Below are 24221 nucleotides of genomic sequence, written 5' to 3'. Positions count from 1 at the left end.
CATGCCCTGCCTGGATTGTCTGGATCTGCTTATTTCAACAAGGTGTCATTGTGTTCACTCCTAGGTAAATGCACGGTCAGATTTACTGTGCTGGACTTCAACAACAGAATAGTTGACAATGTGGAGAAACATGCAGGAACACTCTCCTTCATACAGCCTAACCGCTTGCTAGCCAACTAGCTTACATTGGCTATCATGACTGTTTAGGACTCCTGTTATGAATGCTCTATGCATGGCCTTAACCTCAGACAGAGGGTTCATGTGAATGTTGCCAAACATACTCTGCTCAGTCTCCTGTGCTGCTGTGATCTGCCTGGATGTTATGGGTCTATGTCATATTATAGTGGATTTTAAAAGGAAAAAGGTCAGATGATTGCCATAGTAACCACAGCCATGAACAACTTTATTATAATTAGATTGCTTCTATCCCAGGAAATTAATGATAATACCAACAAGAGTAGCCAACTATAAGTTACATATCAGTTGGAATGTTAAAGCAATATTACAAACCCCCACATAAAGTCATGTTTACATTTCATTTTTTTACTGTCTACTTGAAAGTTCTTCTGACAAAAGGTGTATCGTAAAAAGTAATTGTTACAGCAAACATGTACATTTATTTTTAGTGTTGACGCCTCAAATATGCAGGGCGAAAACACAGACAGAGATATACTGTACATAAACAGAGACCTACAACTACATTGGACATACATTCTGTTACCAAGGAAACAAACAAAAAGAAACAGTAGGCAAACTGGCCTAAAATGGCCACCAAGCCATCACATGGAATAATCAGTTGTTATTTCCCAACAAGGTGTCAATAATGAGCACTGTAGTTCTCTTTAATGCCATCCATGCCTCACACTCAAAAATGTTATATCATCTCCTCTTTTCCGCTCTGTTGTTTTCAGTCAGTCAAAAATATGCAGAAAAATATGAAACAACAAAACACGTCTTCTTCCTCTGAGCCCTTGTTTTTACACACACTATACACGGAGAGGAGAGGCAAGGCGAGGAGGGGGTAAAAGTCACCCCTCTCCTGGTCTGGAGTATCAAAAGGAGGTCTAGAATTTGAAGAGGTCTATGAAGTGCTGAGGTGAAACAGGCACGAGGCAGTTGTCGGGATCGTTGGCTGTACAAGGATGTCCAGAGTCCTAGGAGACAGGAGGGAGAGCCATTGTTACTATACTATAGCATCACACATTCATACGAGTTCCATGTCAGACAGGACAACAGTGCCTAAAATACAGTCAACATTTTCTCAAAAAAAAAAAAATCACAACCTTAGTCATTTTCAAAGCAAAAACACATAACAAACCAGAAGACGAGTGAGAACAAGCCGAGTCTAAAACATAATTCATCACCAGGACAACAAAAAACAAAATGGTGGCCAGAGAGTCAGACATGATGGGAAGGACCTTGAATAATAAGGCCAGGTGGCAGTCCTTTAGGGGTCAGGGACAAGTACAGGGGGAGTCAGGAAGAGAGGCAGGAAGTAAGGAACAAGAGAGGGATGGAGAGGGATCCAGAAACGTTAAAAGATTAGAAACAGAAGGATGGGAGGCTGTCTGGTTCTAACAAAGCCTTGGTTGGCACTGAGAGGAAAGAGGGGTCAATCTACGATGCCAGAGAAGAGAGGGGAAAAGGAAGGCACATTGCTCTACATTTAGGGGAGTTACTTGCAGGAGGAGCCCAGAACAATACTCAGGTTGTTTAGAGTCTAGTACTGCATCATAACACTAGTTAGTGGTGAGAGGAGCTGGCAAGGTGATGTACTCATATGTGCGCAGTCTGATCACACATTTGAGTCTTAATAGCAATGGTGTGACTAGTCCTTCTATTCATGAGCATCATAAGTGGGGCTATAAAGGTGAAACAAATATTCATAATAGTCATTAACAATAACCTTGCTATAACCCATGCTTTTGAATGCAATGGGTGGTCTGTTTCTTATAAAGAAAATAGGTAAAATCTGTCAATGAGGGTTAGTCAGTTCATTCATTGATCTTTGAGTCGCATGTGAATAATTTGTCTGGTTTCACAGATTACAGTTTCCTCCTTAGGTTCGGGATTAGCATAGTCATAAGCATTAACGTTAGCAAATTAAAGCCAACTAAAGCCCAACCAACATGCTAAACCTGTAGATCCCCAGGGAATAGTCCATTTATACTGTAGAAAACTTAAATTATTCATGTTCTGGGTTCAATTGAGAAGGTTTTTAAAAGGGTAACTCAACCCCAATTTCAGCATTTTCCCACCCCAAACATTCAGGTGAGAATTCTGGGTGGGTAGGTAAACATAGTTGTACCTGATCCCCACATTTTCTCACTAAAGCATACTTACCAGTCCACTGGCACACTCTGACAAGAAAATGATGTGCACCGTAAACAAATATCTCTGGATATTTATCTCACAGTGGTAAGGCGCAGAGTTCCTGACATCTATTGCCACTTGCGGTGTAAATTAAAATCCCTCATGGGGTCGCAAAAACAGTATTTGAAATGTGGACTCACATTTATTGCGGTATTGTTTTGGGAAGAAAAGTGCAATCACCTTGAAAATGAAAATTAGGGACTCAATTCAATCCAACCCGCATTGCAGTATTTACACAGTAGCTCTTTTTCCAATTGTCAAATTAACTCAGATTGGTCTTGTAGTAGTTGTAGGTTTTTAATACAGTACCCAAGGGCAACCCCTCTCACAGGGATGCTTTCACTTTTCAGAATGAAAAAATGCGTGGGTATATGACGAATCTTGTAAATAAAGGATATCTGCCCTGTGTGAATAGAACACCCAACCATTAAACTATGAGCCAAGTGTCTTCGCAGACCATGCCACCAATCAGTCATAGCAGTTGGGGGAAAAAATACAATGAGTTGACATCACCACCATTGGCATCTATTTTTTGTTGCGATGGATGGAGCTATGAATATAAACCTATAATCCTCATAGAAAAACATGTAGGCTTTCTTTGTAAAATCACATGTGCATGATGACCAAATTCTAAAACACTGAATTTGGTCATCTGTAGAAATGTGCATTACTGCCTTTTGAATTTTGTGTAACATCAGTAGTCACGGAAGCATCATGCAAAATATATTGTCACACTCCACTTACCAAGACTATTGCAAAATATGGCACGCGTTCACCTACTTTTATAGTGAGCCTTGAGTTGGTACCACCCAGCACATCTAGAAGGGGGTGTATTTCATACCAAAACCCTCTCTTGAGATGACGTAGAGCAACTTTCTCAAGGTGGCTCTACATCACGATTTAAATGGTAGAGTTGAATCACTAAGGGCAAAAAGAGCTAGATTTACTAATAAAATAACAAAATATACAGAACAAAAATAAACGCAACATGAAACAATGAATGATTTTACTGAGTTACAGTTCATATAAGGAAATACATTTAAATAAATGAATGTGAAATCTATGGATTTCACATGAATGGGCAGGTGCACAGCTCCCACTTGGGAGCCAGGCCCCGCCAATCAGAATTGAGTTTCTCCCCCCAAAAAGTGCTTTATCACAGACAGAAACACTCCTCAGAACCCCCAACCTCCCATCTCAGATGATCCCGCAGGTGAAGAAGCCAGATGTGGAGGTCTGGGCTGGCGTGGTTACACGTGGTCTTCGGTTGTGGGGCCAGTTGGACGTATTGCCAAAACCTCTAAAACGACGTTGGAGGCAGCTTATGGTAGATAAATTAACATTCAATTCCCATGCAATAGCTCTGGTGGATATTCCTGCAGTCAGCATCCCAATTGCACACTCCCTCAAAGCTGGAGACATCTGTGGCATTGTGTTGTGTGACAAAACTGCACATTTTAGAGTGGCCTTTTATTGTCCCCAGCACAAGGTGCACCTGTGTAATGACCATGCTGTTTAAATCAGCTTCTTGATATGCCACACCTGTCCGGTGGATGGATTATCTTGGCAATGGAAAAATGCTCACTAACAGGGAGAAACAAATTTGGGCACAGAACGAGAGAAATAATGTTGTGCATATGGAACATTGCTGGGACCTTATATTTTAGCTCATGAATCATGGGACAAACACTTTACATGTTGCGTTTATATTTTTGTTCAGTATATATGAAGACCAGAATTGACTTGCTTCACTATAATTAAGCCTAAAACAAATCATGAAAATTACTAAGGGCTGAGGTGAGAGGAATGTGCTAGAGTTACATGCTGCTAGCAAAAAGGAGAGGGGCAGTTAAGCAGTTTGTTGGTTCTGGAATAAAGGCTGGTTTTCTCCACCTAAATGATGAATCACTTCTAATAGCATAAGTTGAGAATTTATTTGAAGTGCATAACAAAAGTCTCAATACACAGAGAGACTATGTTGAATATTTTTGGGGGTGGTTGTGACTACACATTACTGATAAAGATTGTTTTGGCTGTACATTTTCCTCACAGTACATCCCTGTCCAGCTCTCGAGAACCCAACGGGGGCATACAGCCATCCCTAGGGTTCTAATGTGAATGTATATGGACCACAGCTGGCTCCATGTGGACTACAATCCCGACGCTCCGTTTTAATGCTTAGAAGGGTCTTTCTATAAACTAGGGTACCAGTGAGGATATGTTTTTCTCTCTCATGTCATTACATTAAGATATAGGGTGGTGGGGGGGGGGGGGGGTCATAGCTATATAGCCAACCTATGTTTAACCCTTAATCATGGTTGGTGTCTTGACGGATTTGTCCAAAATCGTGTGACAACTTACTTCTCTCCTTGCATTTATGGCAGTGTAAGCTGTCGTTATATCATATGTTAATCATTAAATCAGTTAAATTAGACATTGTACTTGAACCCTGTAAAAATCCTGGACCTAGCTGTCAGACAGTTTTTTGTATAGAGATCTCAGAAATGTGAAACTACGTAACATTTAGTGTCTCCTTATGTTGAGGGGGGAAAACAGTTTATGGGCACACAAATCGAAAATAATGTATGCATTGCAAAATCAAATGCTTCTAACAAAAAGAGTCACCTTACCTTTATACTTAAAATCGATACGATCATTAACATGCTTCTTCAATAATTCTGCATAATACTTGTTAGATGCTCATTTGGTGTCCAGCTGATCAGTTACGCTGTGATAATTTCACACATCTACTGATCCAGGAAGGAATTTTCCGAATAACAGTCAAGTGACAAACAGCTGTGATGGCGCATGCGGTGCAACAACAGCCCAAGTGCTGTAAAAAAGGTGTTTGCAAGGAATGTCCAGAATATTTTGGTGTCTCATTGGTTACGCCGGTGAAGACAGTTGGATCTAAAATCCTTAGTGAATTGATGTTTACCATCTATCAATGTCTGCTTGATTTACAGCAGGGTCTCGTTAGATTTAACACAGAAAGCAAAAAGGCAATGAGTTCGTGTTTTCATATATTTTTCTTCCTCGGCTTGGACACAGAGTCTACTGTGTGCAATTGTGTAGAATAGACTATTGTGCAATACCAATGCTATTCCTATTAATTATTCTGGATATAATGACAACAAATTACATAACCTAGTGGGCTTATTCACAATAATTTACATTTTACATTTACATTTGACATTTTAGTCATTTAGCAGACGCTCTTATCCAGAGCGACTTACAGTAGAGTGCATACATTTTATTACATTTTTACATACTGAGACAAGGATATCCCTACCGGCCAAACCCTCCCTAACCCGGACGACGCTATGCCAATTGTGCGTCGCCCCACGGATCTCCCGGTTGCGGCCGGCTGCGACAGAGCCTGGGCGCGAACCCAGAGACTCTGGTGGCGCAGCTAGCGATGCGATCTAGGGCACTGCGATGCAGTGCCCTAGACCACTGCGCCACCCGGGAGACATAATGTATTTGATATGTTATTTCATTACCAGATCATATTAAGATCTGGTAATGAAATAACATGTCAAATACATTTTGTTTTCCATGTTAGAACTGCAATTTTAAAAACAATACAAGGGGCTTGAAGTAGCCTACTTGAACTTGAATTTGTTGCTCATAAATTCAAGTACTGGAATAGGCCTACCTTGGGAAAAAAAATAAAAAATCCTCAATTTTGTGCTTGAAAAGTTATTGGAATTATTGTAGCCAATTTATAAGTTCTCCTGCTCCCTTGTAACTACCCATGATTAATACTTACATTTGAGTCATTTAGCAGACACTTTTATCCAGAGTGACTTACAGTAGTGAGTGCCTACATTTTCTTACTTTTATTAGGACGACAACATCTAATGTTGGATTCAACTAGTCTTTCCATAGAAATTCTTCCAGAAAAAAAAGGGGAAAAAAGAAAAAGGGTAGCAGGTAGCCTAGCAGTTAAGAGCGTTGGACCAGTTACCAAAAGGTTGCAGGTTTGAATCCCAGAGCTGACTAGGTGAAAATTATGCAATTAAAATCGAATTGCGCCGGTAAGTCGTTCTGGATAAGAGAGTCTACTAAAAACACTACACTGTAAAAGAGACCTGGTTTTCAGTCCCTTACTCATGATATGGTGAGATGAATGCTACCGCTATTCATGACTTTATTACGTGTGCCTACATCTGCCACATACATATCTCCATGCATGCATCCAATCTATTTAGTAAGGAAATGTCCACATTCTCACATTCTGTTATGTAAAAATATTTTGAATATCAATGCATTGGCAAGGCCCAAAAACTCTAAGAAATAATTATTCTTAAAAGTAGTAATGGCCTACTTTTTTTGGACACTTTTTGCATGCTTTTTATTGTGTGTGTGTGTGGGGGAGGGTTATATTAGGACCTATATGTACAGTTATATAAACATTAAACAATTGTATGACATTGAGGTTCTTTAAAAAAGTACCATTAAGTTCTTGAAAATGTCTCTGAAAGTCCTTGAATTTGACTAGCCAATATCTGTATGAACCCTGCTTAAAGGATGTAGAGCTCCATTTTTATGTGAGAGACGCAGACTCCGTCTCAACCTTTAAGTCATTACTGAAGACTCATCTCTTCAGTAGGTCCTATGATTGAGTGTAGTCTAGCCCAGGGGTGCGAAGGTGAACGGCAAGGCACTTTTGCAACAGACACATTTGCAACACATTTGCAACAGATCAAATAAGCAGCAAATCAGTGAAGGGGGAGATTGCATTTCAACTTAAACATTTTTTTATAAAATCGGTAAGCACATAGAGGTGGACCCATCTGAGCATGTCAGGGCCCTTGACTAGCTGAATTTTTTCTGGAAGAATTTCTATGGAAAGACTAGTTGAATCCAACCTGCCTGGCTGGCTCCCCTCTCTCCACTGGGATTCTCTGCCTCGGACCCTATTACAGGGGCTGAGTCACTGGCTTACTGGTGCTCTTCCATGCCGTCCCTAGGAGGGGTGCGTCACTTGAGTGGGTTGAGTCACAGACGTGATCTTGCTGTCCGGGTTTCCGCCCCCTCAGGCTCGTGCGGTGGAGGAGATCTTCGTGGGCTATACTTAGCCTCGTCTCAGGGTAGTAAGTTGGTGGGCTGTTGCTATCCCTCTAGTGGTGTGGGGGCGGTGCTTTGGAAAAGTGGGTGGGGTTATATCCTGCCTGGTCGGTCCTGTCCGGGGGTATCGTCGGACGGGGCCAGTGTCCCCCGACCCACCAGTCTCTGTCTCCAGTATCTATGCTGCAATAGTCCACGTACTGGGGGGGCTAGGGTCAGTCTGTTATATCTGGTGTAATTCTCCGGGCACATCTGGTGTCCTGTGTGAATTTAAGTATGCTCCCTCTAATTCTCTCTCGCTCTCCCCCAGGAGAGACCGGAGCACCAGGATCCTGCCTCAGAACTACCTGACCTGATGACTCCTGGCTGTCCCCAGTCCACCTGGTCATACTGCTGCTCCAGTTTCAACTGTTCTGCCTGCGGCTAGGGAACACTGAGCTGTTCAATGGACATGCTACCTTGGACTGGCTGTCTTGACCTCTGAATGCTCGGCTATGAAAAGCCAACTGACATTTACTCTTGGAGGTGCTGACCTGTTGCACCCACTCCAACCACTGATTATTATTTGACCCTGCTGGTCATCTATGAACGCTTGAACATCTTGAAGAACAATCTGGCCTTAAAATGGCCATGTACTCTTATAATCTCCACCTGGCACAGCCAGAAGAGGACTGACTGGCCACCCCTCAGAGCCTGGTTCCTCTCTAGGTTTCTTCCTAGGTTCCTGTCTTTCTAGGGAGTTTTTCCTAGCCTAGCTGTTTGGGGTTTTAGGCTGAGTTTCTGTATAGCACTTTGTGACATCTGCTGATGTAAAAAGGGCTTTATAAATACATTTGATGGATTGATATGTTGTTGTATAGGTGGAGTTATGGGCCAATTTGCATATATTCACTTTTATTCCTCTAAGAACACATGAAACTACATGAAAATCCTTTAGATTTTTGTTTCATACGATTTTGAAATGTTGATCCCAGTATCACACATTGTCCCTATTGTTCATAGAAAGACCCAGACACATTAATAATCGCAGTTTTAGCACAATAACAGCCTCCAGCCGACATCCTTGCGCTCACATTTCCATTGGAAAGGTGAGGAAGTGTCTTTCTGGAAGCATGCATTATTCACAACACAGTCATGTGCAACTGCGCTAAAACTGCATACAGTAAGTGTATCTTTTGGATTTGAAAAATGATTTCTCGCTGATATGAAAGTCAAGTTCCAAATGTTTCCAAAACCGTATCACAAGTGAGGCGTATTAACACAGAAAGTCAGGGCATTTCCCTCTTTCGGCAGAAACATTTGTGAATTGACGCAAATACGTTACCGTCTATTAATGGGCAAATCCCAGTCCTGAGCTGACCTCAAACTCCATAAACACAGCCAAAGGTCACCATGACATCACATACAAAGATTTCTCCTGGCTAGGACTCAAACTCACTCTCCACTTTGAAACTTTATTTTACATTTTAGTTTACTTTTCTTTCTTGCTAAGCACATTGCGAACTTGGAATAATGCTTAATAAATCTATTATTAATATCAACCTAAAAATAGGCATATGTATTATGGGAGTCCCCCCTGACATGCAGCTATGGAACACATAAAACGTGTCCGAAATGGCACCCTATTCCCTATGGGCCCAGGTCAAAAGTAGTGCACTATGTAGGGAATAGGGTGCCATTTGAGATGCTGTCATATTGTCTAGTGTGTCTTCTTGTTCTTACCTTCCAGAAGAGGATGCTACAGTGTCTGCAAAAGTGCAGTGTGTCTCCGTACTGCTCTCTCTTGGGGTAGTATTTCTGTAGGGTGAAGTACATGACCTTCCAGTCCACATGGCCCCTCTCTGACAAGATCAGATGCCTGCAGAACTACACACACGACGAGAAAACACAGTTGACACCAGGGGGAAAGGAAAGAAAGAGATGCTAAGGTAACTCCGTAGGGTAATTCCTGAGTTATTTTCTAAATGACCACCATTTCATGTTCAACTCCATAGACCTTATGTAGAATGCCTCCCTTATATTAAATGTGGCAACACTGCACTCTGGTGGTCACTGTGTACTACTCACTGAACATGACCCTGTATTCAAGCAGTTTGTGACACTGATTACATTGAATGCCATGTTTAGATACCCAGTGACTTCTACCTGTTTCTCTGCAAAGTGAAACTGGCACAGCTTCTTCCACAGGTGCCGGCCCTCACTGAGCATGTGAAGGGTGGGCGTGGCCTGTCCCAGGTTGATGATGTCACAGGCGTCGGAGAACTTGTACAGGATGTTGTTCTGCATGTCTAGCGGCAGGTCACGCAGCGTCATCCCATTGGACAATTGCTGGGGGGGGGGGGGAATATACATATGTTGAAACTATGGCAAGACTGTCGCATAACTACCAGGCCAATTATCCTCCAAGCAAGAGGTCTCTAGTCTCTTGAAACTAAACAGACAGCACACATGTCTTAGTACAGAAGTTACAACTTTTACCAAAGCAAACACATTAACCACCTTGATAATGAGACAGAAAATGAACCAGTCTATCTCTGAAGCCTAGCCAGCCTGATTCGGATTCAGCCAAACATCAGCACAAGGGTTGGCTAAAGCAGAACCAGATTGACACCTAGTTAAAGTTATCCCAGGCTGGCTGGGGCTGCAGAGGACCCGATGACTGAACACGGTCACCGTGCCAAATCATATCAAATGTTATTGGTCACACACGTGATTAGCAGATGTTATTGCGGTTGTAGCGAAATGCTTTTGCTTCTAGCTCCGACAGTGCAGTAATATCTAACAAATTACACAACATATACCCAATACACACTAAGTAGGAATGAATTAAGACTATATACATATGGACGAGCGATTTCAAGGTGGAACGGACTAAGATACTGTAGAATAGTATAGAAAACAGTATATACATATGAGATGAGTAATGCCAGATATGTAAATATTAAGTGACTAAGATACCATAGAATAGTATAGAATACAATATATACATATGAGATGAGTAATGCAAGATATGTAAACATTATTAAGTGACTAGTGTTCCATTCCTTAAAGTGGCCAGTGATTCCTAGTCTATGCCTATAGGCAGCAGTCTCTAATGTGCTAGTGATGGCTGTTTAACAGTCTGATGGCCTTGAGATAGGAGCTGTTTTTCAGTCTCCCGGTCCCAGCTTTGATGCATCTGTACTGACCTCGCCTTCTGGATGATAGCGGGGTGAACAGGCAGTGGCTCGGGTGGTTGATGTCCTTGATTATCTTTTTGGCCTTCCTGTGACATCGGGTGCTGTAGGTGTCCTGGAGGTTGCGTAGTTTGCCCCCGGTAATGCGTTGGGCAGACCGCACCACCCGATCATCTCCTTTGTTTTGTTGACGTTGAGTGAGAGGTTGTTTTCCAGGCACCACACTCCCAGAGCCCTCACCTCCTCCCTGTAGGCTGTTTCGTCATTGTTGGTAATCAAGCCCACTACTGTTGTGTCGTCTGCAAACTTGATGATCGAGTTGGATGCGTGCTTGGCCCCGCAGTCATGGGTGAACAGGGAGTACAGGAGGGGGCTGAGCACGAACCCTTGTGGGGCCCCAGTGTTGAGGATCAGTGGAGTGGAGGTGATGTTTCCTACCTTCACCACCTGGGGGCGGCCCGTCAGGGAGTCCAGGACCCAGTTGCACAGGGCGGGGTTCAGACCCAGGGCCTCAAGCTTAATGATGGAGGGTACTATGGTGTTGAATGCTGAGCTATAGTCAATAAACAGCATTCTTACATAGGTATTCCTCTTGTCCAGATGGGATAGTGCAGTGTGCAGAGTGATGGCGATTGCATCGTCTGTGGATCTATTGGGGCGGTAAGCAAATTGAAGTGGGTCTAGGGTGGCAGGTAAGGTGGAGGCGATATGATCCTTGACTAGTCTCTCAAAGCATGTGGGGACTGTACCCAGGTCAGTACCCAGGTCAGCAGTAGCTTTCCCTTATAGAGCCATGGCTGAACTATTAGGTGTGAGGGCTTTTAGGCCCATAATCAGCCGTTTAAAAAGGACCCCCCCTCATACTCTACCTTGGGTATCTGCAGGTTGTTGAGCTGCTGCTGCCAGTTGAGGATGGTCTCCAGCCTGCAGACCCAGATGTTGATGTTGCCCACCAGGACAGACTTGCCCATGCCCCGGGTCAGGATGCACAGGGTGGAGCTCAGGTCCTGCAGCAGCTCCTTGATACGGCGAGGGTTATGATGGTCCTCCAGAACTGGACACAAAGAAAGAACAAAGACGTTAAAACAGTGTAAAAAAACACCTTATAACTACGTCAACATTCACTGTCGTTCATACCAGGTCTCTCGAGAGATACATTTTATGTTTTTTGTAATAGAAGAAACGTAGTCAAAAATTCAATAACATCTAAAAAATGTAAAAAAAAAAAAAAAAAAACCTGTACAGGAAAATCATTATCAAAAGTCGAAGCATTTTACCATTACTCCCAAAGCAAAACCACCATTTGAAGAACGTACTGTACTCTCAAGGCATGCATGAAGCCAAAGCAAAATAGGTCTTTATATACTGCAGCTAATTCATGTTTTCCTTCCTGAGGCGTGTGGTTGTGTGACCTAAAGCTTAGATCTGATGGCTCCTTTGATCCGCCCGGCAACAGCAGCTCAGTAATGACGGGGCACTACAGCTGTGTGGTTTAGTGGCGGGACAATCACTCTGACACAGCAGCAGTGGGACCGGTTCTACTGCCACACTGACGAGACCAAACAATACCAAGAAACCCAGTATTAGACTGTCAGTTAGAGGGCATAGAATTGAGGACAGAGATGTGTTGTTCTCAGAGAAAGCATGAGGCTGCATTTCACTTCTCCAACCAGGGAGCAGTGCCAACACTAATGTAAGTATGGCTCAGAGCTAAAACCAGGGGCTGTGCCATTAGGCAATGTGCTGTGGTTACACTGTTATTCTGACAGGCCATTGAGTACAGACCAGGGAGGTACAGCATGATGAGGACATATCCCTCTCTGTCTCTCTCACCCTTCCGTACGATCTTCTCCAGCACGTTGAAGTAGTTCTTCTGAGCTGCTCCACTGAGGGACGGGAGCTGAGACCTGGCTATGAGCTGGAGGAGCTGCACAGAGGGAGAGAGAGAGGGTGAGAGAGAGAGAAGTAAAAGAGTGAGAGGACAGGACACATACCAAGGACTAGTATCAACACATATCCAGTAGAATTGATACATACAGTTTTAGTGATCAAGCTAAATCATGCTTATAATTCAGATAGTTAGCCAGCAGCTTACTTTTGCCACATAGGTAAATCTCTGGATGTCCTGAGTGGCACTGGAAAAATCTAGACGGTTGAAGGCTTCCCCTAGCGTGCAGTATCCATGTCTCTAAGGTAATAACACACAAACTTAATTACCAAAACACATACCATGTATGGTAAAGAGTAGAATGGGCAATAAACAAAATCTAGTGGACATTCTCAGTATTATTTACTGTCCATTAAATTTTGCATAAACAGTGTATCCACATTCCAGGTCTTGGGTCGCATAGTTATATGGTGCAGTTGACCTAAACTTCCCTCACCTCTCTTGTGCTCTCCTTCTGAACATAGATCCACTTCTCCTGGTAAACAACTGGGAAAAGAGAGAAAAGAAAACAGAGTCAAAGAGAGAGATTTACTTTGCTATTTATCAGAACTGTTTTGTTAAACCACAGTTGCCAAACCTCATGCTAGCTGGCTAGCATTCCTAATAGCTCTTGTGGTTGGCCATTTCCCCCCAAAGACCTTTAATGGGAATAAGATGGCTGCGGTCAGTGCTACTCACACTGTGATTTGGTGTTGTTGTTGTAGAAGTCTTTTTTCCTCTTTTTGGCAACTACCTCGCACACATTTCCAGTAAACAGATTCTCTTTGTTTTCATCGCAGAGCCTGTTTCAGAAAGACATGGTAGACATGAAAGGAGTGAGTTAATAGCATTGTTTATGAGCGTTGGCATGGTGGACGTCAGTGTATTTATGTAACAAACTAAGTGGCTGTCCACGCTGCAGAAGGCCACAGCCTGGCCATGCCCAGATGACTGCCTGACTACCCCTCTGAGGTGATTAAGACTGGCACAGCCCTGATCTGACCTGGCTGACCTCTTGTTTCTCAGAAAGACTCATGGAGAAGGTCAGGGACTATTTTCTGACCATAACATCAACTCTAATGCTGGACAAGATCTGCTAATCTCTTTATCTAGGAAACCACTTTCGGATAAACACTAACTTCAGATTTCCAAAAATCTCTGACTTGCATTGATGCCAGGGTGTGTATATGACTGTATGCCAATAGGTCACAGATAGCAGCTTGTATCCATGAGGTTGCATCACTGTCATTGTATCATTGAGGCAAGCATAAGATATCTAGCAGGAAATCAACTTCCCATCACAGGCAGCTAATCTCAAAATCCAGATTATACCGCAACTTTCAACAGTCCCGTTTTAAGTCTATGTTCCGTGTGCCCCCGTGGCTACACGGCTGCCTGTAGGGTGGAGTGGCAGAGTATGTCTTGTTTTGCATTCAGGGCTACAATTCATAGTGATACTTCTGTTGGGGCTATCCTTAGGGGACGGTTCAGTACGCTGGCAAATTTCAAATTACATCTTCAAACAGGTTTGTGAAAGTATGACTCAAGGCCAGTATCTCTGAGGGCTCCAGTATACTAAAACACTAATTATGAATGCACTTTTTAGCCCAACTCAGACCATATGATAAACTTCCTGCACTGCCACGAAGGCCAAAGGAATGAACTGAAAATAAATAGGTTAAATAAAAAAAACTTCTGGTCTTGCCCTTGACAGAGATTGGTTTGCCCTCTTTGTATCAGCAGAGCTTGAAGTGTAAATGTAATGAAGTCCAGTCAAAGTATTTGGCAACAGGCTTTCATCCTCAGTCCAACAGCATACCTTTAACACAGGGAAATGTATTGGCTATATCAGTCAAATTTTTGAAATATATTTTAAAGACTGTAAAAACTATTTCCCAGGTTAAATAGTCAACACAGGTTCTCCATAAAATGAGTTTATAGTTATTTGGGTGAACTACCTCTTTAACCCCTAGTCCATGTTGTTGCTACTGTTATCTGGAACATCATTGACCATTACCTTGCTCTGATCTCTATGGGTGTCGCGTTCTCTCTACACAGACAATCAGAAGGTTTAATGAGGACTGGCTGCTAGATCAAAGTGAGTGGTCCACTGATGTTCCCCATGCATTAGTAATCCATGTGCTCAGCCTTATCACTTGACCATCTCAGGAGCAGAGCTCTGAGACTCTCCCTCCAGCCTGTCTCAGATCCACACAGACTGACCACAGGTAGGGGGCTGGAGATGAAGCAAATCATTGGTGGGGATCAACATTTTTTGACACATGCAGCTTATCTAGGCTGGAGGCTAATTCAGGCCGTTTTATGCACTGGTCCCACTGCTTAATGCATTCACGCACGACCGTGCACACACACACACCAATCAGTAACAGGGAATTAGAGGTCAGGAATGCAATAACCTAACATTTTACAGAGGATTCTCACTGCAGCATGCCTGGACAGAGAAGGAAAAACAAAAACCCTCAGACAAGAGGAACAGAGCAATGTTGGCTCTCAAACTACTCGAAATATACTCTGTACAGTCAATGTGGGTCTTTGACAGTCGATGTTTACCTTTTACATGGCATCAGCTAAATGGCTGAGAGAGCTGAACTACTGTGTTGAACTTGGATCAGCACAATAGCAGGCATAATGATGTCTGTCTGTGGGAGTGTTTGTTTAGCAGTCAATGGCTACTGTGCAGGTACTGTATGATGTCATTGGCCTTTGAGTCTGGATGTTTTTTGGAGGATAGTCACTGAGAGGAAATAATGTAATCGGTTATTGTGTGATGCAATGTCATCGTCTGTTTTTCTGTGAGGTATTTGTAGGATGTTTATTGTCAACTGTTGTACTGTGAGGTACTATATGGCCAACTCTAGATTTGATGACACCATAAAAAAAAAGGTACTTAACGACTAGCCTATACTATTATAACCATCTGAGATAAATAGCGACCACATCACCACATTAAAAAACGTGTAGCAAATCATAACAATCAGATTTAATACTCTGCCACGTCAAAATAGAAGATTATTATTTTTCCAAATCTGTTTTGTTTGTCTAGACTGGAGCACCAGACTGGAGCACCACAGGCGTTAGACAGAGCTAGCTCTGAATGGGAAAACCCCTGGTCTAAAAGCCTCATCATTCACTACCACCACAGTCCACAGGACATGTTTCCTGCAGATAACAAGCCAGCACTCCTGCTGAGACAAATCAAAGCCTGCCCCAAACACTATTTTAACAGACAAGAGACAGACAAAAGTGACTTGTTTGTAGCCACTGCTATAACATAAAACGCCATGCTGATTTGATGAACACAAGGACTCCCTGCATAGTACATCCCTTTATATGGCAATACAATACAGGGTCAAACCCATGCACCCAATTATAGCATTCCATAAATATGAATCAGCCACAAAACCTGACAGAGAGGAGGAAGGTAGGAGAATTCTTGGCAACTTTATTCAATAGGTTTGCTAGTGAATGTTAAATTGAACCACATGTCAGAACAGATGTGAGATAGAGGGTGTTAATATTTCATTCAGTACAGATGTGTAGATGTGGAACATTTTTACCTTAACTTATACTATCCCTATACTCAATTTAGGCTACCCCACACCCAGGGTATGTTGTGCCAAGAGATGAGACCCCTTCTTTTTTATTTTTTAGACAAGCTATGTTTACATTAACGCAGATTATTTCCAGGGATCCACAACATCCTGAAATATATGTAGATATCTATGTTAGAAAGAATACTATATTTCTCTTGATGTAGTGATGAGATTAATGTAAAAAAAAAAAAAAAAAAATGGCTCCAAATACCCCACTCTCCCCTACTGACTTACAAATCTGCCAGTCATGTCTATTTCACAATACAATTCTCCACAGGTTGCATAGCTGGGGACAGAAGCTGAGAGAAACTAGACATGTTTGTATTCTATGCGTGTGCCTGGGTATCCTCCTCCGGCTAACGGGTATGGAGTCAGTTCCCTCAGACAATCAGTCACAAACAACTATTATCAGTATTCACACTTATTGTCTGACAGGCTGTGGGAGCAACAGGAACCAGAAACATCAGTTTGAAAACACTCGGTCCTTAACCCACACTGATGATAACACACACACCTGCAGATCTTTCCTACTCAGTTTACCTTCATCCTACGGCACATCTTCACCAGTTGGATCTGTTTTATTAGGTGACTGACTCACTTTACTCTGAGTCTGGCTTCAACAACCCTATCATTAAATTGCCTTGCCATGATGCCCTGGTGATGACAGGCGCTAACCATGGAATGGAAATCACTTCCTGAATGAGGTCTCTCTTAGTATGGAAATAAGAACAGGTTATGGCTGACTGGATCCGTCCTACCGTGATTTACCCTAATCTCTTGACAGTATTTCACAAGTTTACTGTGCCTCTTTTATAATCTAAAACAGCACTTCCGACAGATGTTTCCTGTTTCATGGGCTGAGAACATGAACACTTCCTGCTAGGGTCACTGGCAAAGTTACTCTCTCAGTCCAACTGATCTCAACGCTAACTGGGATGCATTTGTTATATCATGCGATTCCATATAGATAGACTACAAGAAAAATCTACTACCACCAATTCCCTTTCTCTGTTTATCCGGAGCATAAAAGGTATGCATCAACGTGAACGTTGTGAAGTTTCACCAGTAAAGGAGTAATAGCTGGTGCATTTAACATGGTGGATAAGTACAGGTGGAGAGGGTCATGTCCCGTGATCCTTATCACCAGAGTCAAAGCCTGCTGGGAAAGACTCCAGCACAGCAACTATGACAGAGAACCATGACAGAGTGCAATATCCACCATACAATTTCACGAGTTCTATTTCAGTCTCACTGAAAAACGTTCTGGATAAGGATATGTCAAGGTAAATCTCACTGAAAAACATTCTGGATAAGGATATGTCAAGGCAAATTATCTCAGTTTCATTATACAGCAGAATAGTTATCGGCCTAAATGGAGGTGATTTAGTTTTAATATCCCTGCAGTTTCTAAATGTTTGTATTTTGATTGGAATTTTTCTGGATTATGTGTGTATTGTTTTTTTATTGCTAGGTATTACTGTACTGTTGGAGCTAGAAACACACAAATGTTTCTGCACCTGCGATAACATCTGCAAATCTGTGTACGTGACCAATAAACTTTGATTTGATAATGTTTGCAAATAAATTACTGACATGCACTAATGAAATATAAACTTCAAAGACTTCAGTCAAAATAATCCCTTATTCCCTTCAGCAAGACGATCAAATAGAACAGGGGTTGAACATATAAATAAAGCTATAAAAAAAAAAATGTTTAAGTGCCGTTCATATTTATTCAGCTGCGTTTCATTTTATAATATTCCATGTCCCCGGAGCCATTAACAGACATTCAAAATGAACAGTAGACCATTAAATAAAAGCATCAGCTGACGGGAAAGAAGAGAGCAGTCTTTCCTAGGTTCTGTTCTGTGACTTCTGTCATGAATGGGTTCCTGAGTGGTGCAGTGGTCTAAGGCACTGCATCTCAGTGCTAGAGGCGTCACTACAGAACCTGGTTCATTTCCAACCGGCTGTGATTGGGAGTCCCATAGGGCGGTGCACAATTGGCCCAGCGTCGTCCGGGTTTGGCCGGGGTAGGCCGTCATTGTAAATAAGAATTTGTTCTTAACTAACTTGCCTAGTTAAATAAAAGGTTAAATAAAAATAAAAAATAGATCATGGGTCCATGACCCGCTATACCTTGGGTTAAACAAATATGTAATGAGAGTTTAACAACACACAGTGAAAGACTAACTGGGAAGGTGGTTAGAGCGTTGGGCCAGTAACCGAAAGGTTGCTGGATCGAATCCCCGAGCTAACGAGGTAAAAATCTGTAAGGCAGTTAACCCACTGTTCCCCGGGCGCTGTGGATGTTGATTAGGGTTGCACATTTTGGGGAATATTCAGAGGTGGAAACTTTCCATGGGAATTAATACCATTTAAAAATGTAGATGTTTTTTGCATTGGATATATTTACCATATCATATGGAGACAGAAACATAAACCTTTTACCTTATCATAAGTAGACATGATTGCAAATGATTAAATCCTTCCAATATATGTATTTTTTAAACAATTTAGTTACGAATTGAACTTTAATTAAATTAGTTGACTCTTCACAAGGGAGGATTTCACTGAACAACAAAAGGGAATATTGAATGATCCCCAATGATCCATCGCATCTCCCAAAAACATTTTCAACATACATCTGTAAAATGATAGTCGAGAAACTAAAGCTCTGGTTCTTCCTCTCAGGCTTCCATGTCTTCTCCCTGGACCTCCTCAATGTCCACCTCTTGAACATCAGACTCTGAGGCCTCATCTTCACTGTCACTTTCCAACCTTGAGGATGGCTCATTAAGCCTAAAATTTGCCCGGGTGGCCACCAATTTTTCAACCCTTGTATTGGTCAGCCTGTTGCGTGCCTTGGTGTGTGTGTTCCCAAACAAGGACCAGTTGCGCTCTGAGGCGGCTGATGTTGGTGGGATTTGGAGGACGGAGGCAACAGGGGAAAGAGCCTCAGATCCAAAAAGTCCCTTCCACCAGGTGGCTGATGAGATATGTTTGCACGACTGCCATATTGCATCGCCATCCCAAAGCCCTTGCTTGGAAGTGTACTTCGCCAGACTGCCAAGAACCTTGCCATCATCCAGGCCAAGGTGGCAAGACACGGTAGTGATGACACCATAGGCCTTGTTGATCGCTGATCTCTGCTCTTGCCAGCATACTTGGGGTCCAACATGTACGCTGCAGCGTGTATGGGCTTCAGGCAGAAGTCTTCACGCTTTTTGATGCATTTCAGAACTGCAGTTTCCTCTGCTTAGAGCAACAATGATGTGGGCAGGGCAGTACGGATTTCTTCTCTTACATCTGCAAGCAGAGTCTGAACATCAGACAAAATGGCATTGTCTCCCTCAATCCGTGCAATGACTACTGCTATAGGTTTCAGGAGTTTCCGGCTGCTTGCCACTCTCTCCCAAAATACATCACCCAGGAGGATCCTCTTGATGTGGCTGTCCATATCGGCAGACTGTGATATGGCCATTTCTTGGAGACTCCTTCCCCTCCAGGAGACTGTCAAACATGATGACAGCACCACCCCAACGGGTGTTGCTGGGCAGCTTCAATGTGGTGCTCTTATTCTTCTCACTTTGCTTGGTGAGGTAGATTGCTGCTATAACTTGATGACCCTCCACATACACTCTACAAGAGAGCCAAGGAAATGGTTGGGTATCCACTGTTTTCAGTGCCATTATGTCCTTCAGGAACAGATTCAATGCATGAGCAGCACAGCCAATGGGTGTGATGTGAGGGTAGGACTCCTCCACTTTAGACCAAGCAGCCTTCATGTTCGCAGCATTGTCTGTCACCAGTGCAAATACATTCTGTGGTCCAAGGTCATTGATGACTGCCTTCAGCTCATCTGCAATGTAGAGATCAGTGTGTCTGTTGTCCCTTGTAGAATACTGGTTGAGGGGTGGAGATGATGTAGTTAATTATTCCTTGCCCATGAACATTCAACCACCCATCAGAGATGACTGCAATACAGTCTACTTTCTCTATGATTTGCTTGACCTTCACTTGAAGACTGAACTCTGCATCCAGCATTGAGTTGATAAAGCATGTCTGGTTGGAGGGGTGTATGCTGTGCAAAGAACATTCAGAAATCTCTTCCAATACACATTGCCTGTGAGCATCAGATATGAACCAGTTGCATACACAGCTCGAACAAGACATTCATCAGCATTTCTCTGACTACGTTCGTCCGTTCAGTCAAGATTCATAATTTTCACCTCCAATAGAAGTAGAGGGACTTTTGTCAGAGGTTGCTTGTTGTGAGCGCTGAGGGAAATGTATGCACTTGGCCAGATGATTCTGCATCTTTGTTGCATTCTTCACATTTGATTTGGCACAGTTTATGCAAATGTACAGAGCTTTTCCTTCTACATTAGCTGCATTGAAATGTCTCCACACATCAGATGGTGCCCGTGGCATTTTCCTGTAAAGATTAGGGAAAAAATGAATTAATTTTTTTTTTAAATACAATTCCATGTACAGATAAAAAGTTAAGCAGTTAGATTAAACAACTCCTTTGTAAGATACATGTTTTAAAATGAAACATGTATGGAAACAGGTGAATTTACACTCGGTTAGCAGGCTCATGCAAGCTAAAACCCATATGCTAGCAAAAACTAACTAGCAGAAATTGTTAACAAGTTAGAAATGATTTAAACACACTGTGCTGTAGGCTACTATATACCAGTTAACAAAAAATCATGTATGTCATATAAAATATATTCACCCCACCCAGTACCGTAATCAAAACTTACCAGAAAGCATGTAGTCCTTGGCTCAGACAGTGTAATAGCGTGGGCTCAAAAGCATCTCATTAGTGTGCAAGATCTTGAGAATCAGCTGTACATGTGATGGAAGAATGCACTGTGCATACAGAGGGTTGCAATTCCATTTAATTGGGGATAGTTTAACCAAAATATGCCACAAGACCTAGAATTGCCTTATGTGTATCCAACAAAAAAGGTTCATTGTTATAAGCTAACTTTTGATGAATTTAAGCAAAATTCCCAGGCTTAACTTCCCATGGAAAATTTCCAGAAAAATGCCTGAAATTTACTGGAAAGTTTCCAACCCTAATGTCGATTATGGTATCCCCCGCACCTCTCTGATTCAGAGAGGTGGGTCGGGTTAAATGCTGCGGAAGACACATTTCAGCTGAATGCACTCAGTTCTACAACTGACTAGGTATCCCCATTTCCTAACCATGCACGCACACACACGTTCGGTGGTGTAAAGGACTTAAGTCGTTTTTGGGGGTATTTGTACTTTACTATTCATATTTTTTACAACTTTTTCTCCACTACATTCCTAAAGAAAATAATGAACGTTTTACGCCATACATTTTCCCTGACACCAAAAAGTACTCCTTACATTTTGAATGCTTAGCAGCAGGACAGGAACATTTTATAAGTCACACACTTATCAAGAGAACATCCATGGTCATCCCTACTGCCTATGATCTGGTAGACTCACTAAACACAAATGCTTCGTTGGTAAATTGTCTGAGTGTTGAAGTGTATCCCTGGCTATCCTTAAATTTAAAAAATAATAAAGACAATTGTGCCATCTGGGTTGGAATTTGAAATGATTTATACTTTCACTTTTGATACTTAAGTATATTTTAGCAATTACATTTACTTTTGAAACTTAACTATATACTTTTACTCAAGTAATATTTTACTGGGTGACTTTCACTTGAATCATTTTAAAAGGTATCTTTACTTTTACTCAAGTGCATGTATGACACTTGGCTACTTTTCCCCACCACTGCACACGTTTCAGTGAGGAAAGCCATTAGATCAGTAATAAATGGTAGACTATATCTCTGCTCAAAACCCTGTTTTTAATGGAACCCAATATCCAAATGGTGAAATAGAGTGTGGGGAGTGACAATGGTAGATTCTTCATACTGTTGGAAAAGCATTCCAGGTGTAGCTGGTTGAGAGAATGCCAAGAGCGTGCAACGCTGTTATCAAGGCAAAGGGAGGCTACTTTGAAGAATCTAAAATATCATTTGATTTGTTAAACACTTTTTCGGTTAATACATGATTCCATGTGTTATTTCATAGTGTTGATGTCTTCACTAGTATTCTACAATGGAGAACATAGTAAAAAATAAAGAAAAATCCTTGAATGAGTTCGTGTCCAAAATTGACTGGTACTGTATGTATGTATATACCAATAGGTGAATTATTAAGAGCGATGACGGCACGTACGTAAACGGCACTTACTCTTCCAAGTCTATTCCGTTGTTGTTGTCCCGCAATTCATTTCCATAGAACTCGATCCTCTTCCAGCCATCCTCGGTCTTGATCCAGCTCCATCCTGGCGACCTCCAGTCCTGGCCCAAGAAAGGCATCCTTCACCTGGGGAGTGTGCAAGGAGATATTTGCTGTTTATGTAGCTAGCTAGCTGCTAGTTAGTTACTGTACCTGTGTGTGTATTGTTGTATTGCCACGATTAAAATAAATCGCTGTGAGGAGAGATTACACATTGTAGCTAGCGATTTCTAGTAAAACAAAATCTACATCAGTTGTCAACACTGTCGAATGTACAATAAAGATAAAGTAATTGTTAAATATTGACTACTACTGCGGATATCTGTCAAGCACAGTTCTCTGGTTGAGCCGAGTTAGAAAAGGCAGAGCAAATGACAGCTAGCTCGCAAACTGATTATCCGGAAAACGATGAACAGACTATAGAGACAGAGGACTATTGTGTTTCTTAGTTAAACATATATATTCCCAATAAAACAATAAAATCAAAATTCCAAACTTACTTAGAGAGCGATTAGGTTGTTGTATTGAGAAACGCAGCTTTCCTCTGGAAATATTGACGGAAGTAAACATATCGTACAGAGGAATGTGACACGCCTCCTGCCTTTCTGTGATTGGACGTGTTGACTTTCTTTATCTTGTTGCTACCCGGAATTATATTGCTGATTGGCTGTCACTGTTGTCAATCATTAGCTTTTTTTTAAAGTACTGTGCTTTGCTAAGAAATTTTTCTACACGTGATAGAAACCTCGCACATGTTACCGGAGTGTATTGGTTTGTATATGGGGAAGGGATATAATGCCGAGCGTGCTAAACTGAACGGTATGGGTTGACTTCGCTCTAAGACATTTAATATTTTGATACCACTATAGGCTATTTAGCTCTGACATGATATCCCAGTTACAAATCGTGACCATGGGACTATAAGGTTCTATCTGACATTTTGGTTAAAAAAAAGTACATTGACAATAAAACCATTTTAAATCAGAAAGTTATATCTGCGCAAACACCTTTTAACTTGGTGCTATAAGGTTATATCAGCAATCCAATCACACAATTCTGGGTTGTCAATCAAAAATAATTGTATGTAAGGTGATATACAGTGCATTCGGAAAGTATTCAGACCCCTTGACTTTTCCACATTTTGTTACTTTACAGCCTTATTCTAAAATGTTATGTTATTATTCTAAAATACATTAAAAAAATTAAATAAAAAACAGAAATACCTTATTTACATACAGTACCAGTCAAGAGTGTGGACACAGCTACTCATTCAGGGTTTTTTATTTATTTGGACTATTTTCGACATTTTAGAATAATAGTGAAGACATCAAAACAATGAAATAACACATTTGGAATTTTATAGAAACCAAAAAAGTGTTAAACAAATCAAAATATATTTTATTTTTGAGATTCTTTAAAGTAGCCACTTTTTGCCTTGATGACAGCTTTGCACACTCTTGGCATTCTCTCAAGCAGCTTAATGAGGTAGTAACCTGGAATGCATTTTAATTAACAGGTGTGCATTGTTAAAAGTTAACTTGTTGAATTTCTTTCCTTCTTTATGCGTTTGAGCGAATCAGTTGTGTTGTGACAAGGTAGGTATACAGAAGGTATAAGGTATACAGAAGACAGCCCTATTTGGTTAAAGACCAAGTCCATATTATGGCAAGAACAGCTCAAATCAAATAAGCAAAGAGAAAAGACAGTCAATCATTATTTTAAGACATGAAGGTCAGTCAATCTGGAAAAGTTTCTTTCTTTAAAA

At 41.6% G+C, this 24221-nt stretch overlaps 1 protein-coding gene across 1 annotated transcript; it reads right to left on the bottom strand.

The window, feature by feature from the left end:
* Nucleotides 1-382: 382 nt before the first annotated feature.
* On the bottom strand, nucleotides 383-23059 carry fbxo25 (F-box protein 25). The gene is made up of 10 exons (XM_071413133.1): nucleotides 22957-23059; nucleotides 22409-22543; nucleotides 13249-13352; nucleotides 13007-13056; nucleotides 12718-12810; nucleotides 12456-12549; nucleotides 11492-11676; nucleotides 9592-9774; nucleotides 9169-9312; nucleotides 383-1154 (listed from the first exon to the last, which is right to left on the bottom strand). The coding sequence occupies exons 2-10, from the start codon at nucleotides 22534-22536 to the stop codon at nucleotides 1065-1067; spliced, it is 1071 nt and encodes a 356-aa protein (XP_071269234.1). The 5' UTR covers nucleotides 22537-22543; nucleotides 22957-23059; the 3' UTR covers nucleotides 383-1064.
* Between the last annotated feature and the right edge of the window lie 1162 nt (nucleotides 23060-24221).

Source organism: Salvelinus alpinus, chromosome 8 (assembly GCF_045679555.1).
Source record: "Salvelinus alpinus chromosome 8, SLU_Salpinus.1, whole genome shotgun sequence".
NCBI classification, from domain to species: Eukaryota; Metazoa; Chordata; class Actinopteri; order Salmoniformes; family Salmonidae; genus Salvelinus; species Salvelinus alpinus.
The sequence above is the reverse complement of the archived record's forward strand: the minus strand, read 5'-3'. Positions and strand labels throughout refer to the sequence as shown.

Bases quoted from the DNA above. Each gene is read 5' to 3' on its own strand.
- fbxo25 (XM_071413133.1), bottom strand. From the start codon at position 22,536: ATGCCTTTCTTGGGCCAGGACTGGAGGTCGCCAGGATGGAGCTGGATC. The intron at 13,353-22,408 runs GTAAGTGCCGTT...TTTCTGAAACAG, and splicing joins AACGGAATAGACTTGGAAGA to GCTCTGCGATGAAAACAAAG. The intron at 13,057-13,248 runs GTGAGTAGCACT...CTCTTTTCCCAG, and splicing joins CAACAACACCAAATCACAGT to TTGTTTACCAGGAGAAGTGG.